At 47.6% G+C, this 15,803-nt stretch overlaps 1 protein-coding gene across 3 annotated transcripts in view; it reads right to left on the bottom strand.

Moving 5' to 3' along the window:
* EMCN (endomucin) overlaps positions 1 to 15,803 on the bottom strand; it is an 871,751-nt gene that overhangs the window by 151,222 nt on the left and 704,726 nt on the right. For all 3 annotated transcript variants that reach the window (XM_086963130.1, XM_086963129.1, XM_086963131.1), the window contains one exon: positions 9,050 to 9,074. In XM_086963130.1, coding sequence (XP_086819256.1) covers positions 9,050 to 9,074 — 25 coding nt within the window. The remainder of the gene's footprint in view (positions 1 to 9,049; positions 9,075 to 15,803) is intronic.

Raw genomic sequence — 15,803 nt, 5'->3', positions numbered from 1 at the left:
GGCTTCGGCAAGTGCGAGGTTGGCAGAGCGGAGGTTTCTTTTGGGTCCGTGGAAGTTGATCCTGTCGTTGAGGTATTTGGGTCCGTTGTTGTGTAGGCATTTGTAGGCGTGAGTGAGAATCTTGAAGGTGACTCTTTTCTCCACAGGGCGCTAGTGGAGTCCACGTAGGTGTCGGCTGATATGTTTCACTTTCCTTTTAAAATATTTCGCCCCTATGAATGCCCCTGCAGCCCTAATAATGCCCCTAAGAATTTTGCTCCCGGGGCAACCGCCCATGTGGCCCCACCCACCCTACGCCTCTGTGTCCAACCAGAATTTTACAACACTGTTTTAGGTAAAATTGACAATTGTGCTTTTCAATGAACAGTTCCTTCTACACACGTTTTCTAATGTCAGGAGACATTATCTAAAACGTTGAAATGGAAGGAGCTATGTTATAACAAGAACCAGTGTTGTTTAGTGAAAAATACCCATTGTTGGGAACATGCACTATGCAGAATAAGGATGAGCAATATTTTGCATGTTTTTCTACATAGGAGATCCAGCTGCAAAAATTGTGCTTAGGAAAAAAAGAGTGTTTGTGATGTTTGAACATAAAGTAGAAAAATAATTTTGGTCTACTGGATGAACAGTTACTAATTATGGGCACGATTCACAAAGGTAAACGGAGATGAAAGTCTAACTTTCGGTATTCACAAAGGGCATTGATGAGTAGTAAAGTTAGACTTTTGTCTCAGTTTTGGTCTTAGTTGAACTTAAGACCAAAACTTAAGTTTAACTGAGACAAAAGTCTAACTTTACTACTTGTAAATGCCCTTTGTGAATACCGAGCGTTGTAAAGTTAGGCTTTCGTCTCAGTTTACCTTTGGAATCTGGCCTTTTGTGTATGATTTTTAAAAAGTTGCAACTGCGTGCTAAAAATAGGTTAAGTACCAGTCCCATCCGATTTATCTGATGAGATTTGAAAACATATTTAGGAATTTAAAAATGGGAATTTATCATTTAAAAGTTAAAAAAGTTTAAAATAGGTGTATTGCTATTTAAAATGATTTAGAAAGTGCTGTACTATCAAAACCATATGGTTGCTGATAAGCAATGTTTTTTTGTGATTGGAGTATGAATAAAGGGTTTGTATGTTATGAGCATAACAATCAACCTACAAATGATTTCCTCACTGTCAGACATTTTCCCAACCCAGCCCTGATATGGAGTGAATTAACCCTGTCACCTTCCTCCCCGGCTTTTGAAAGCCGGGCTGCAGATCGCTATCCAGGGCAATGCTGAGGTACCTGGGGAGCAGGTGATGGGGATTGGCCTCACAGGGTCTTCTTCTCATTCCACGATTCAAGACTGGCAGCGGCGTCCCTTCGGGTCCACCCCATTCTTTCTGGGGTCCACACTTCATCTCCCCCTCAAAGGGGGGCTTTACCTGGTCCCCTCTGACCACGTGGCCTATTGTAGATGGTGAATTCTGGGGGTGCCTAGTCTGGCTTGGGAAGGCTTGGAAGTTGTACTGAAACCTCCACTTGAGGCTTCATACTGAACTGGTGTGTGGAGGCTTCTCCTACCTTATTGTAGGGTGCCCTCCTGGGTTCCCTGGACCCCTTTGCCCTTCCATGACCTGCCTGCTGCTTGGGGCGTTGAGGAGCATCACTTTTGGGCTGGAGACTGTTTGCAGTGGTAGCAAATCTAATTTCTTTGTGGGGGCTATTCTCTACCCACCACTCTAGGCTTGTAACACTGGTGATTGTCGGAGGTGCAGGCAACTTTACTGCAATGGCTGTGGAGATACGCTGCTCACTGAAGGCTCAGCCCAGGCTGGTGGGGCTTCCCCTAGTGCAAGCAGGCCATGGAACTTCTTCCTTCCAGCCATTCTGAGCACCCAGACAGGGGGAGAGACAGGCCTGCTACTGCAGATGATATGGACCAGTACTCGATGGTGGCTTCCAGCCCCAGGGGGGCCACCAACAACCCCCTGGTGCTACAGCACAGTTTCGTCCAGCCCGACCTTGCCACGATCATCCAGACAATCCAGGACTCTCGGGATGCAGTGGAAACGAAGGTGGGGGAGGTGAAGGTGGATGTCTCTCTCTTGCACCAAGATATCAGGAATGTTGTCATCCGAGTCACGGGTCGAGGACAAGGTGACCACCCTTAAACAGTAGGTCTCCAAGCTGCTGGTGAAGACGGTGGCGCTGAAGGGGTGCGCTGAAGACACAGAGAATAGGTAATTAAGGAATAACATTTGGCAGTTGGATTCTCTAAAGCTTCAGAAGCCCCCGAAACAGTTAATTTCTTGGAGAGCTGGATCCGGTGCTGGATCACTGAGGATAAATTGTTGCTGTGGTTTGCCGTGGTGCGTGCATACAGGTCCTTGGGAAAGAGCCCCCGGCATGCCCGCTCATTGCCTGGATTCTTAACCACCAGGATGCCATCCTACATGAGGCTTATGAAATAATTTTTTTTTTTCTGACTGTACACAGATGTTCAGAGGTATAGAAGTTCCTTTGATGTTAAACAGAAGCTCCGATCTTTTAATCTCCAGTATATGCTCCTGTTCCCGGGAATACTGAAGATGATTCCTAACTCTAAAACATATTTCTTTGACTCTCTGTAACAGGGCTGGGAATGGGAGGCTGAGAGGCCTGTGCTCCGCTGAGCAGATAATATTGCTGCCTTCGTTTTCAAGTCTGCGGAGAGCACTCTCCACCTCCCTTTGAAGTCCTCAAGGAAGAGATGGACACACTGGGGCCACCCCTGTGGCAGGCAAAACTCCTCTGGTTGTGATGCAGGGCATTCAGTTGCTGGTGACAGGAGTGGGGTAGAGCAGCTGGACTGAATGCTGGAGCTCTTCCTCGCCCCATTATTTTTTCTACTGGCCCGTCGGGCTGAACTACAAGCTCTTACAGACTGTGCTGGTAGCTGTTGCTCCCTTTTGGGGTGGTGGGAGGGTGCACTCAGTTGATGCATTGCTCTAGATTCCTTGACCTCCTACCCTGCCTTTGTTCCTGCTTGGGTGTCTGGCCGGAGACCACTCCTTCCATGGGTACATCCCTGCAGTTTCCCTCTGGCACCGTCTGTTCTGTAGTCACCCATTCCTTCCCGTGATGGAGGTTCAAATTCTTTCCTGGAATGTGAATGGCCTTTTGGACTGCATCAAGTGCACGGCCATTCTTTGTTAGGCTAGGTGCATTCATCCCACTGTTCTTCTGCTGCAGGAGACCCACCTGTTGGGAGCACTCCCAGCTCCTCTACAGCTACAGGTATGCCAGGGTATATTGCTCAAAGTTTACCATGGGGGTCCCTTGGGGTGGTGATTCTCCTCTACAGGGGTTTCCCCCTTGTGGTCACCCATGCCTAAATGGGCCACCCCAGGGCGGTATATCAGTGTGGCGGGGCTCCTTGAAGGCAGACACTATAAAATTCTGTCAGTCTACATGCCGAAACAACTGTTTGTTCCCAGGTTGGTCTCCCTGTCTCGATTAATGCTGGTCTTCCTGCTGGGCACCACTGTTGTGGGGGAAGATTTCAATGCTGTTCCTGATTCAGAGTGAAGGACTGGGTTATTTAATACCCAGCGGTGCCAGGGGACAACACCTGAAACCTTCGTGGGTAACCTGCTCCGGCGTACGAATGACAGAGACACGGGACACTTCCTTCGGCGTCAAAGATTCAAGGTTTATTTACTGCAGGGAACACAGAAGTCACAGGAAGTACAACGAGTGTAGGTTCGAGGAGACTGCTTCAAATTGCTACTGTGGATCGCTCCTTTTATACAAATTTCTCCCATAGGGTTTCATGGTACACAAAGGTTTACAACTCGGTTCCCATAATTATCCCCGAGAGGGGTCACTTTGGTCGCTTTGATACATCCAAGGTTCGGTGCATAAGTGCGGAAACATTTGGCGGTTCCCAACTGTAAAAACCCATCTTCCCACCATTAGTACATTCCAATCGGCAGTAAAACAGATCGAAGAAGGAACAAGGACAGGTGCAGAGGAAGATGGAAACAGTGGAGAGACCGAAAAGGGTGTAAAAGGGGAGGTATCAGGAAACACGAGCTACAGGCATCAAAGGGACGTGCCTAATGAGATGCACGGCTGAGACAATAGACCGGCACGGCAAGATGAGCCTCGAGCGGGGCCATCTGCCTTACAGTATCATCCCCCTCGTCATAAAGACACTTTCAAAGAACATGTGTCTTCCGCGGATGTCTTGGGAATCCCAGGGTCGCGAAACGGACAACGTCCGTTCGCTGGCTACTTGAGGGCAAGAAACAAAATGGATGCCGTATCTAAGATGGAACCCGTGGGTACAAATGTATAAACCCACGTAACAAACGAACGGTTTGAGTTAGCACAGCGAAACTGCGCACACTTACTAAACTCGTCATTTGCGGTTCGTAGATACCAGACTCGACCACACTCGTGCGAGTCGAAAACACCACTTACGATTGTCACGGAACCTCAAGAGCTGGACTCCATCGGTGCTCTGGAGGTGGAGCAGCTTTGGGCATGGATTGACTCCCTTGGGCTTTGCGATACATGGAGGACGTGGCACTCTAGCTCTGCCACGTATACCCACACCTGAGCAACCCATAAGACGTCGTCGCAGATTGATTTGCTGCTCCTGCTGGCCATGGATGTACTGCAGATGTCTCGGGTTGGCCTCCTCCCGCAGGGTATTTCCAACCACTCTCCACTCCTGCATATGGGAGCCTCGGTGCCTGCTGCACAGACCATGTAGTATCTTAATCTGTGGCACTTGTCGGACGCCGAATGTGCTGACTATTCAGATTCCAAGTTGCAGGTGTACTTTTAGACCAACCATGGGTCTTTCGGCCGGCACCCTCTAGGCAGCCAGTGAACCTACAGTACGGGGTCTGGCCAAGGGTTGGTAGAGGGAGAAGCTTGCAAAAGCATCCATCCCTGAGTCTGGAATCCTTGCCCTGGAGCACTGGGTGCTCACTGAGATGTCAGATGTGCTTGCTTGCAGTTTGCCGATTGTCCGCGGAGAGTTGGCCAGGTCTCCCTGAAGGAGGCCTGGCAATGTTGGAGGGACACAACCTGGCAGGTCTGCAAGCATGGTGACAAGTCTGGGAAACTCCTTTACTGGTTGACCACCACAGAGGTTGCCTCCAGAATAATCCCACACATTAGTGACACTGAGGGCTGCCTCTCCACCTCAGGCTATCCCTGTCGCTGACCCAATTCAGGAAGGATCTCAAGACATGGCTCTTTGAGTGAACCACAGCTCCCAGTCAGACCTGCTTCCCTCTCCCCCCCACTCACCCCCCCCCCCCCAGTGCCTTGAGACCCTCACGGATGAGCAGTTACGTTAAAGGGTACTGATTGAATGAGGGCTGCCTAAAGTCTGTACAGCAACATTCTCTGGGATTTTGCTACCTTTTACTGGGAGTTGTGTGCCTCTAGTCCTTGGCCTCCTCAGGAGGTGGTGCACCTACTGTTGGCTGAGATCCCTCTCCCAGCAATCCCTCATTCACTGGCCCGAGATCTGGATCAGCCAATTACAGCAGATGAGATTGGGGCAGCACTTTAGGCCATGACCTCTGGTTAAGACCCAGGACCCTGACGGGCTTCCTATCAAATACTATTGTAGGTTTTTTTTTTTTTTTATCCCACCCCTGCTGGAAATGTATTCTGAGGTGGTGTGCACGGGTGCCTTTCCCTAGGAGCTGAACATGGCCTTGATCATGGTTATTCCCTTGGACATCTTGGACAGTTGTGCCTCCTACAGGGCCATATCTCATTTATTCAGAGATCAAGGTGTTTGCAAAGGTCTTGACCATTTGGTTGCACTCGATATTGCTGTATCTGATCTACACAGATCAGTGTGGCTTCATGCCAGCCAATGGAACGCACCACTGCATCTGTAGAGTCCAGCTGGCTTTATCTCAGGCACATCGCCTTCAGCACCCAGCGGCCCTGCTTCTGATAGAATTTGAGAAGGCCTTCTTGAGTATAGTCCTGAGAGTTGGTTGGTCCCTATCTCCGCAGGCTTATTAAGCTTTTTTCCTCCACGCCATTGGCACAGGTTTGCATCAGTGGGTCGGTCTTCTCTCTTTCTCTGTTGGTCAGGGGTCATGCCAGGATTGACCTCTTTCTCCTCTCCTGTTCGCTTTTGCTATTGAGCCCCTGACATGGCTCCTGCACTGTGATGCTAGAACACAGGGCTGGTCATGGGACAATGGTCTGGAGGAGCATTTCACACTCTACACAGATGAAGTTCTGTTCTCCTTGACAAACCTGCAGTCCTCCTGCTGCTTGGAACTTCCGTGCATCTATGAAGAGGCCCCCAGTCTGTGCATTAATGCAGCAAAATCACTGTTAGCCCAGGTACAGTGCAATTTGGGTGTCTGCTATTGGCAGTCTGGGATTCCCGTCCGTGGCCTGACCTTCCAATATCCTAGTATCCATATTTCATTGCTTACCAAGCTGGCTTTGGCCCTTAAACTGCCCTACCCAGTGCTAAAATGAAGAAGGACCTTCAGTGATGGTTTATGGTCCTTCACTCTATCATTCGTCCCATCCTTTGGGCCTGGGGTTGGCCTCGAATCGCCTACAACAGGGTTTGGGTGGCAGGCCTACACCGTTATTACACTGCCTCCCAGGTGGTTGTGGTGAATGCCTGGCTTGGGGATGGAGTGACCGGGCCTATCAGGCTGAGTTAGCTCTGCTGGGGCTTGACCCAATTATGGGAATTTTGTACAGTTGCCCCATTTTCCGGCACCTCCCAGACATTATGCATGCAGTATTCTTGAACTGAAGGGCAGCGCTCCTCCTTATGGGCTGGGACTGTAGAATGACCTACATGACCCCTCTCTGGTTAGGCACATAGTTGCATCACACAGGAAGTCTAGGTAAGTTTGCAAAATGGGACAGGATGGGGATTTACGTGTTTGGGATGTCTGGTCCGGGGGCTGCATGCCGACATTCCAAGCTTTACAGGAGAAATATCTACTTTCAAATACTCACTTTCACAAGTACCTACAATTATGACATACCCTCATGGCTCATCTCCCCTTGGATACTGCAGTCTCATACTTTAGTCCTCCGGAGGCTAAACTGTTGACTGGCAGGCTCACTCAGGGTGCAATATAACAGGTTTACAGTTGCCTGGTCATTAACTCTCCTGATCAGTTTGCGATGATAAGAAAGAGGTGGGAGGCATGGGTCACTGGCTGGAGGGCCTCAAGGATGGCCCTACAGGAACTGTCCATATCTGTACACCTCATGTTAGTCCAACTCAATTATCTCCATTTAACCGATATCACTCCCCAGCGGCTTCAGCAGGCGGGCAGAATTTTGCAGGCCAAACACTTTTGCTGATTGGCAGTGGAGACAGACTTCTGTCACGTGGTTTGGATCAGCCCGGCATAGGCCCCGACATAGGCCCCATACTGGCAGAGGATAGAGAGTGAACTCTTGTCATTCCTTGACGGTTCTTTGCCCTGAGAGCTGCCCTCCTGGGCCTGCTGGAGGACTTCGGGGATCCAAGACTGGAGAATGCTTTAGTCGGAGTGGCCACACTGGTTGCTTAGGGGGACATCGTCCAGGGGTGGAATTCCTAGACCACTCCTTCGTTGGCTGCCTGGAGGGTAGTAGTGGACTGGCTCACCCAGCAGGAGAGACCCATTTCCTTGGCCTAAGGATGTCCACAGAAGCATGGGAAGATTTGGGGCAAGTGGTGGGACTCTCAGCATCTAAGGATATATGAATGATGGTCCTATGTATGTGCATTGGGATGATGGTCTGTGACAGAGTACATTGACATTACTGTTGTGCAAAACTCAATAAAAATGGTTATCAAACAAAAAATCAGGCGTAACTCTCTTCATTTGGTGTGAGAGTCATACAGATTCTCACCTTTGCCAGGGTAAAACTTCTCAGTCGGAGTTTTGGCTGTATATCTGTCCACCCAATTTAGATGGGCAGACATATTGCCATTTTTCAACGCCCATAACCGCCAGGAAAACCTGGCAGTAAAGGGCATTGAAAAGTGTTTAATGCCCTTCTCGCTGTAGGAGAAAACTCTCATGGCGAGTAGGGCATTGGTTTTTATTTAAAAAATAATAATAATAATCATGCTTTTGGATTTTCTTTTAGAATTTTATTTTTTTTAGTAAGTATGCCACACAGCTCCATCATGTTGACATAAGTGTGAGGCAAAATTGCAATGCGTTGACACGAACCATCATGACTGCAGTTGCTACTAATGCTACAAATGTCTGCTGGGCTGGCGGACATTTCTAAATTTAGGCGTATGCACTTCTCTCAGGGTGGCAGAGTAATTTACTTCGTTGTCCTGGCGGATGAAAGGCCCACTGCCAAATATTAAATCCAACCTTTAGTCTATCGCTCTCATCTTATTTCCATATTTCACGCATAATAGTACAGGGGAGAGTGAAAGTTAAGGTAATATCTGATTTTTTCATCATTGTAGGTTTTGTTTGTATCCAGTAATGACACCCATCAACCTTAACTTCTCTATAGCTAGTTTTTCTAGACATAATCTTTTGTTCAAAAAATCCATACCTTGTATCTCCACAGTCACATTTTTTTAAAATATCAATGTTAAATCTTATTTATTACTTTAAAGGACATCTCCAGGATTCGCTTACTGCTACATAAATACGTATAGGTGGAAAATATTCTTTAGGGCACTTTAGTGCATTCAGACGCTTTATCAATGAATGTGCATGCACACTTCCTAGAAACTCATTGATGAAATACTCAGATATTTACTGGTCTTAATAATCTTGTGTAAGACACTCACTATAGAGAACTGTTACATTTCATGCAAATATTACATATTATCCCACATGTCTAACATATTCTACTTGGAAGTTAAATATTTCACAGAGGTGGATAATTCCTGAATGTAGTGTTCTAAATTGATCTATATTGAAATACAAAGCTTCGATTTGAAAAGATAAAGATAAATAACTTTTATTCACATTTTGTAAAGACAATATTTGTGACCAAAGTGACTTTACAGTTATATTTATACTTCCGACTTTATTACTTACTTGGGATTTTCATTTTGATCACTGCCTGTAAGGACAAAATAATTTTTAGTAAGCTTTAAATATTTTGAAAATCACATATACACATTACTTGAAGACCTTGGACAGCCTGCTGTAAAAAACATAAAACACTAGCAAAAAACTGTTTTGATTGATATATGGATACTAGATTTAATCAAGTCCAAAAACTAGGACGGTAAAATGAAAATGCAAAGTGTGTCTTCTTAGCCTTCAGATACAAAAGATTTCAAAGTGTCAATAGCACTTTATCACAACAATTGATGGACTGTCCTTTCTGAACACAATATAGCAATGCCCTGTCATTTGCAGGGCATATTACTGTTGGAATACAATATCTAAGGTTTACACAATTGTATTCTGTTACAACCAAACAGTGAAACTACAGCTTTTTAAAAAATAATTCAAAATGTATAAGGTTTAAAGAAAAATGGGAGTGGTGATGAAGTAAAAAGGGAACAAATGCTGTGATGCAGAAAAAATAAAAAATAATATGGAAGCATAAAGAAGAGGAACAGATATAAAAATAAAGAAATAGGTGAAAAACTAAATAAAGAAAGTAAAAGAAACATGAAAAGAGAAAAATAAGCTTCCAATTGTTCATAAAGCAACAATTAGATTGAAATGAATAAAAGAATATAGAAACATTCAGTGACCTTTTCTCCAAAATGGCATGGCTATCAGATAAATAAAATCCAGCAAAACAAATAACATTATGTGATTTAAGCTTTTCGCTGCTAGGCCTTCACACTTCCCAACCCCTTGCTAAGTTGTTTTGGCAATTTGGGGTAGTAAGCGCTTAGGCTTCCATAATGTTTTGTCCACAGAAGCTATCCTTGCCAATATAATTTCCTTTTTTCCAACATCCTGGGGATTCCAATGGTACCCTGGGTTTGTGGATTTTCCTGGTGCGAACTGAGAAAATAGCAAAAATATAGCTACATTTTGAGTTTTGAGGGAAAAATAGGAACAAGCATTTACAATGCAATGGTCTCGTCCTTGTTAAAGTTAGAGCTATTGGCATTGCTCATGACATTCTTTTTGTTTTTAAAACATAAATAAATGGCATTCTCATTTACAATGCCAATAGCTTAATCTCTCGCAAATGCAAGACCTATTGCATTTGCACACACACACAGAGCCACACGCACAGAGCCACACACACACAGAGCCACACACACAGAGAGCCACACACACACACACACACAGCCACACACAGCCACACACAGAGCCACACACACACACAGAGCCACACACACACACACACAGAGAGCCACACACACAGATCCACACACACACACACACACACACACACAGAGCCACACACACAGAGCCACACACACACACACACAGAGCCACGCACACATACAGAGAGCCACACACACATAGAGCCACACACACACACATAGAGACACACACACAAAGAGAGCCACACACACGCAGAGCCACACACACACAGAGCCACACACACAGAGCCCCCAACACACACACACACCCACAGAGCCACACACACAGAGAGCCACACACACACACAGAGCCACACACACAGAGCCACACACACACACAGAGCCACACACACACACACATAGCCACACAAACACACATAGAGCCACACACACACACACAGAGCCACACACACACAGAGCCACACACACAGGGAGCCACACACACAGGGAGCCACACACACAGGGACCCCCCCCCCCCCCCACAAACACAGGATGTTAGGATGAATGAGTCAAGGAAAGAATGGATGAGTGAAAGGGAGGGTGGATAGAAAGGTAAAAGGTTGGATGAGTGAAAGGGTGGATGGAAGAGGGAAAGGATAAATTGATGATGGCTCAAAGGGTGGATGGATGACTGAAAGGAAAAATGGCTGAGTAAAAGGGTGGATGAGGGACAGATTGAGAATGGATGTGTGAAACAGCGAATGGATGGAGAAGTGAAAGAATGGCTGATGGATTTATGGATGGGCAGACTGAATGGTGACAATGACGGATGAAAGTTTGAATGAAGAGAGAATGTAAAGGTGAAATGGTGATATCAATAGGAAAGAATGCATGGATAGATGCCTGGATGGAAGAGGCAAGCAAGCTTTGCTGTGGAGGGTCGCGATGACTTGGTGCCATAAGAGCTCTGGTTCAAAGAAAGAGGCATTTTACATTTCTATCTAATCCCTTGCACAGATGTCCCAAGCGCCACACACACAACAAGCAACACACATTAAAAGACCCACAACAGATGGCTGGCACACACACTGACAATAAAAGACGTGGATATGAAGATAAATTTGCAAAGTCATGCCCACAACACAGATGTCACAAGCAGACAGAAGGGTCAGCCTGGGGTGTCCGGCCAGTGACGTCACCCAGCCTGACTTGACCTTGAGTAACATTGCTCAGATGGACACAGAATCCCAACCTAGAGGTCACGGGTGGGTCAGAGCTGGGTCACGCAAGGTTGGGCAGGGAGCAGATACCTCAAGTGCCAGCGCAGGAGAGACGGCAGCACTTCATGCATGGACCCGTCTCCTTCGCACCACTGGTCTGAGTGGACACGTCTGACAGCTCACGGTCCAAGGCTCGGCTCCCTCTCCGGGGCCTGCCGGATGTCAGAGGCTCCTCCCAGGCTGGAGTGGACCCCCCACCCTAGAGTGTGCTGCAGAAACTTCTGCCCTCGGAGACCGGGTGGCACAGCCCACCCCTCCTAGGCTGGCACCACCTTCCACCCTCGAGGCCGGGTGGCACATCCTGCCTCCTCCTGGAGTGGCACCACCTTCCACTCTCGGCAGCAGGGTGGCACGCCACTCCCTCCTAGGCTGGAAACACCTTCCACCCTCGGAGGCCGGGTGGCACAGCCCACTCCCTCCCTTCAGGCCCAGCTGTCAGCACACTCACCCCCTTTCAATGTCAAATTAACATTATTGGCAAAATCTCTTCAAATGTTACGAAAGATACAGCACAACCGTGAAACAACCGAACAGGGAGCGGTACAAGGTGCCCGGACACACACAGAGCACAAACACCCCCTGGTGGCCTCAGCCACCCTCACAACTGCTGCTGGGTGCAAGTGTGAAATAGGAAGTGGCGGCAGGGCCCTGAGGCAGCAGGTAGGCCTGGAGAGTGCGACCCATGGCGCGTAACACACTGCCGGCACAACACAAAGTGCACACGGACCCCTCACATGCTACACCTCAATAAATTGCAGCACAGGTTGTGCAACAAGTTCCAAATACGACGCTTTCCACAGATATTGAAATGCTGTATAGTGCCCCGGCCAGCACACAGTGCAGAACAAGGCCTGGTGTGCAAACCACAAACAATCACCACAAGCACACGAGACACCAGCAGACTGCACACATGCACGTCTCCCCACAAACAGTGAACACCATGATGTCTTTACACGCAAAAAGTGTGTGATAAGCAACGCCCCGTGACTCGCACTAGGCTGGGGACACAACGACCTGCTCTCATGCAAACACTTCCAAGCACACACCTCAGACTGAGGGGCAAACGAGGACAGCAGAGGCCCACCCACATGCACACGTCTCAACGCCCGTCAGCCGGCACCAGGGGCTGCGTCCTCTCTGGACATCCACTTTAACAATCACATCCAACACAAGCTAGAGGCGGGTTTCACTCGGTGCGAAGGGAGGAGCACGAACACGCGCAGTTGTGCAAACACCATTACTTTGTGCAAGCATTACCGCCACACAAACCACAGCCTCCAAGCATTACAGTTACACGCACACACCACAGCCTCCAAGAATGACAGTCACATGCACACACCAGAGCCCCCAAGCATTACAACTACACTCACACAGTACCCTGCAAACACAACACGGCCACACACTCCCCACTGCCGAAGAGCAACAAGCCACAGATACTGTACACAACTCTCTTAACTCGTGAAACATCCCTGACTTGTGTACACAAGTAATCACACGCTGGGAAAGGACACCCTGTCAACGCTCGCCGCACAAAACTCGCCCAAAAGACATATTTGCAACTGCACAGACCCCGCCAGACTTTCCACCCGGGCCTGTAGAGTTACACACACACACACAAGTCGGGGAACGGCAAACAAAAATGGCAACTTCACGCACTCCAATCCCACTGGGAAAAGAACAGACACTACAACACATGACCCCTCCCCCACCCCTTCACTACCACCACCTCCAAATCTCCAGACACGGAAGAACAGTGATGGAGGTCGGTGGCCCCCACGACACACCGACCCCGAGTTCCAATCCCACCCAGGCACTCTCCCACGGTGGCCGGAAGTGAAGCCCCCCCCAGGGGGATGCTAGCAGGGGGTCAGAGACCAGGCTCACCTGAGGGTCCCGGGGAGCAGTGTCTGGAGGCAGGAGGCACCGACCGGAGGGAGAGCCCAAGAGAGGCAGGAAGGGAGGGCCGAGAGCAGGGGGAGGAGAGAGGGAAGTGAGGTCTGCGAGGGAAGTGAGCCCAGCCCCACCCACCTGACTCACAGCGGCACCAAGCTGACCCCACCCTGAAAAGTACAGCACCACACCCAGGAGGAGGAGGGCCGGGGAGGGCAGAGAGGGGGCGAGGGAGGGGGCGCCCAGAGCTAGGAGAGGAAGAGGGGGCTGGGGAGGGAGGAAAATAAGTGAAGAGAAGGGAGATGCATGAAAGGAAAAGTAGAGCAAGAAGACTGGGACCAGGCGGCGGAAGGGGGCATAAGGAGGGTAGGAGTAAGGAAAAGGGAGCGGCCAGGAAAGGAGGAGGAAGAGGAGGGGGCGTAGTGAGAAGGACAGGGAAAGGAGGTACAGGAGAGCTGGAAAGGAGAGGGAGAGGAGAAAGTAAAAGAGAGAAGAAGAAGAGAAAACAAGAGAGGAGCGCTTCACACCACCATGTTTCTCCGAGGTCCAGCAGAAATGCCTCGAAAAAACGCACCGTCATTTTCTGATTCGGGGGCGTGTTTTTCTTTCTCTCCTCTTCCCATTGGCTGGAATGTAAAATTCCAGCCAATGGGAAGAGGAGAGAAAGAAACTAAAAAACACACCCCGAATCACAAAAAGACGGGGCTTAAATGGACAGACGCCCGTCTTCTCCAAGGGCTGGCCTCCGTTTAGGAAGCCAGCCAATGGAGAAGAGGGGCGGGTTCAAGCCCCACTCTGAAAAACATAAGATCTCCCCAGCGAGACTGCGCAAGCACAGCCTACGCAGGCCGAGACCTAAAAAGTGCTCTGGATAAACAAGTCTGTTTTTTTTCATAAAAATGACATCATCGAATCGTTTAATGGGCTAAAGTCACCATCTTCCCAGCTTTCAGGAACATACAGAGCTGACACAAAAAAACCTACGTTTTTACCACAGTTTTGGCATTTTTTAAAGAGGTAATCCATTTTTCTAATTTGTATTTGCTTCCAACCTACTTCCAGTTTGTGTTGCAAACCAGTGTCAAACCTATGGGTGATCCAGGAAAGCTATACAGTTCTGAAAAGTAGACAATTTTTCAATTCAGCAAGGGGTCATATATCTAGATCCAAAGAAACTGTTGAAATAATAGATTGAAAATAAGTAGTAAAAAACAGCAATTTCTAACAATGTTTGAATGTGTTACTTTTTGCCATGATGGCCAGTTTATGTAAGCAATGTACTATAATGTTTGCTAGGACCCTTTTGGTTGTTGGAATAAATAGGGTTTGTAGGTTCTCCAAGAATTTGAGGTACCCAGAGCCAACAAATAAGCTGCATCACACAATGGTTTTTAATTGTGTGGATCAATTCAAATGGTGAAACGTGCAGAGTGAAAAATAGGTATCAGGGTAACCTATGTGTCTCTGAAATTGGCACAACATTTAGAGTTTAGGAGTAGTAGTTATTTGTACTTCTCCAAATATGTGGGTACCCGTAAGAGCATATGCTTTAGAAAATATTTTTCAAAATACTTTCTTACACACTTGCTTTTGGAAGGCACAATTACATCCAAATACAATTGGTAATAATACATATCCTACTATTCTATGCTTCCATGTGTCTTCTGAATAAAATGGTACTCCACTTGTGTGGGTAGGCCTAGTGCCCGCGACAGGAAACGGCCAAAAACACAACATGGATGCCTCACATTTTTCCACTCAAAACGGACCTATTTTTTGCAAAGTGAGTAGCTGCGTATTTTGAGCCCTAGCTCAGCTGGCAGCTAGAGAATCCTTGAAAACCTGCACATTTTTTAAAACTAGACATGCAGGGGAATCGAGGATGGGGGGGAAGTGTGGCTTCCACCAGGTTGTTTTACCCGGAACCCTTGCAAACCTTAAACTTTGAATTATAAAAACTAATTTTCCTCACATTTCTATGATGGAAAAATCAGGATTCTGTGGGGACCCACAAACATCCTTCCACCTAACATTCCCCTAAGTCTTCTGATAAAAATGGTACCTCACTTGTGTTGGTAAGCCTAGTGCCGGCAACAGGAAAGGCCCCAAAATACAATGTGAAGACATTAACATTTCCTGTCACAAAAATGATCTGATTTGGCAATGGACACCCAGGAGAGTCCAGGGTGGTATGTCGCTCGTGGATCCCACAAAGTTTTCTTGACCACAATGTTCTGCAAACCTCAAACTTTTTCTAGAATTGCACATTTTCCTTGCATTTCTGTGATGTAAACTTCCGGGATCAGCAGGAATCCACAAAATTCTTACCACTCAGCGTTCTCTGACTTGTCCAGATAAAAAATGCTTCCTCACTTGTGTGATGGGTCCGAAGGCATGCGACAG

The sequence above is a fragment of the Lissotriton vulgaris genome, chromosome 3_1 (genome assembly GCF_964263255.1).
Source record: "Lissotriton vulgaris chromosome 3_1, aLisVul1.2, whole genome shotgun sequence".
In the NCBI taxonomy this organism is placed as follows: domain Eukaryota; kingdom Metazoa; phylum Chordata; class Amphibia; order Caudata; family Salamandridae; genus Lissotriton; species Lissotriton vulgaris.
Note: the sequence above shows the minus strand (reverse complement) of the source record. Positions and strands in the feature narration are given on the sequence as shown.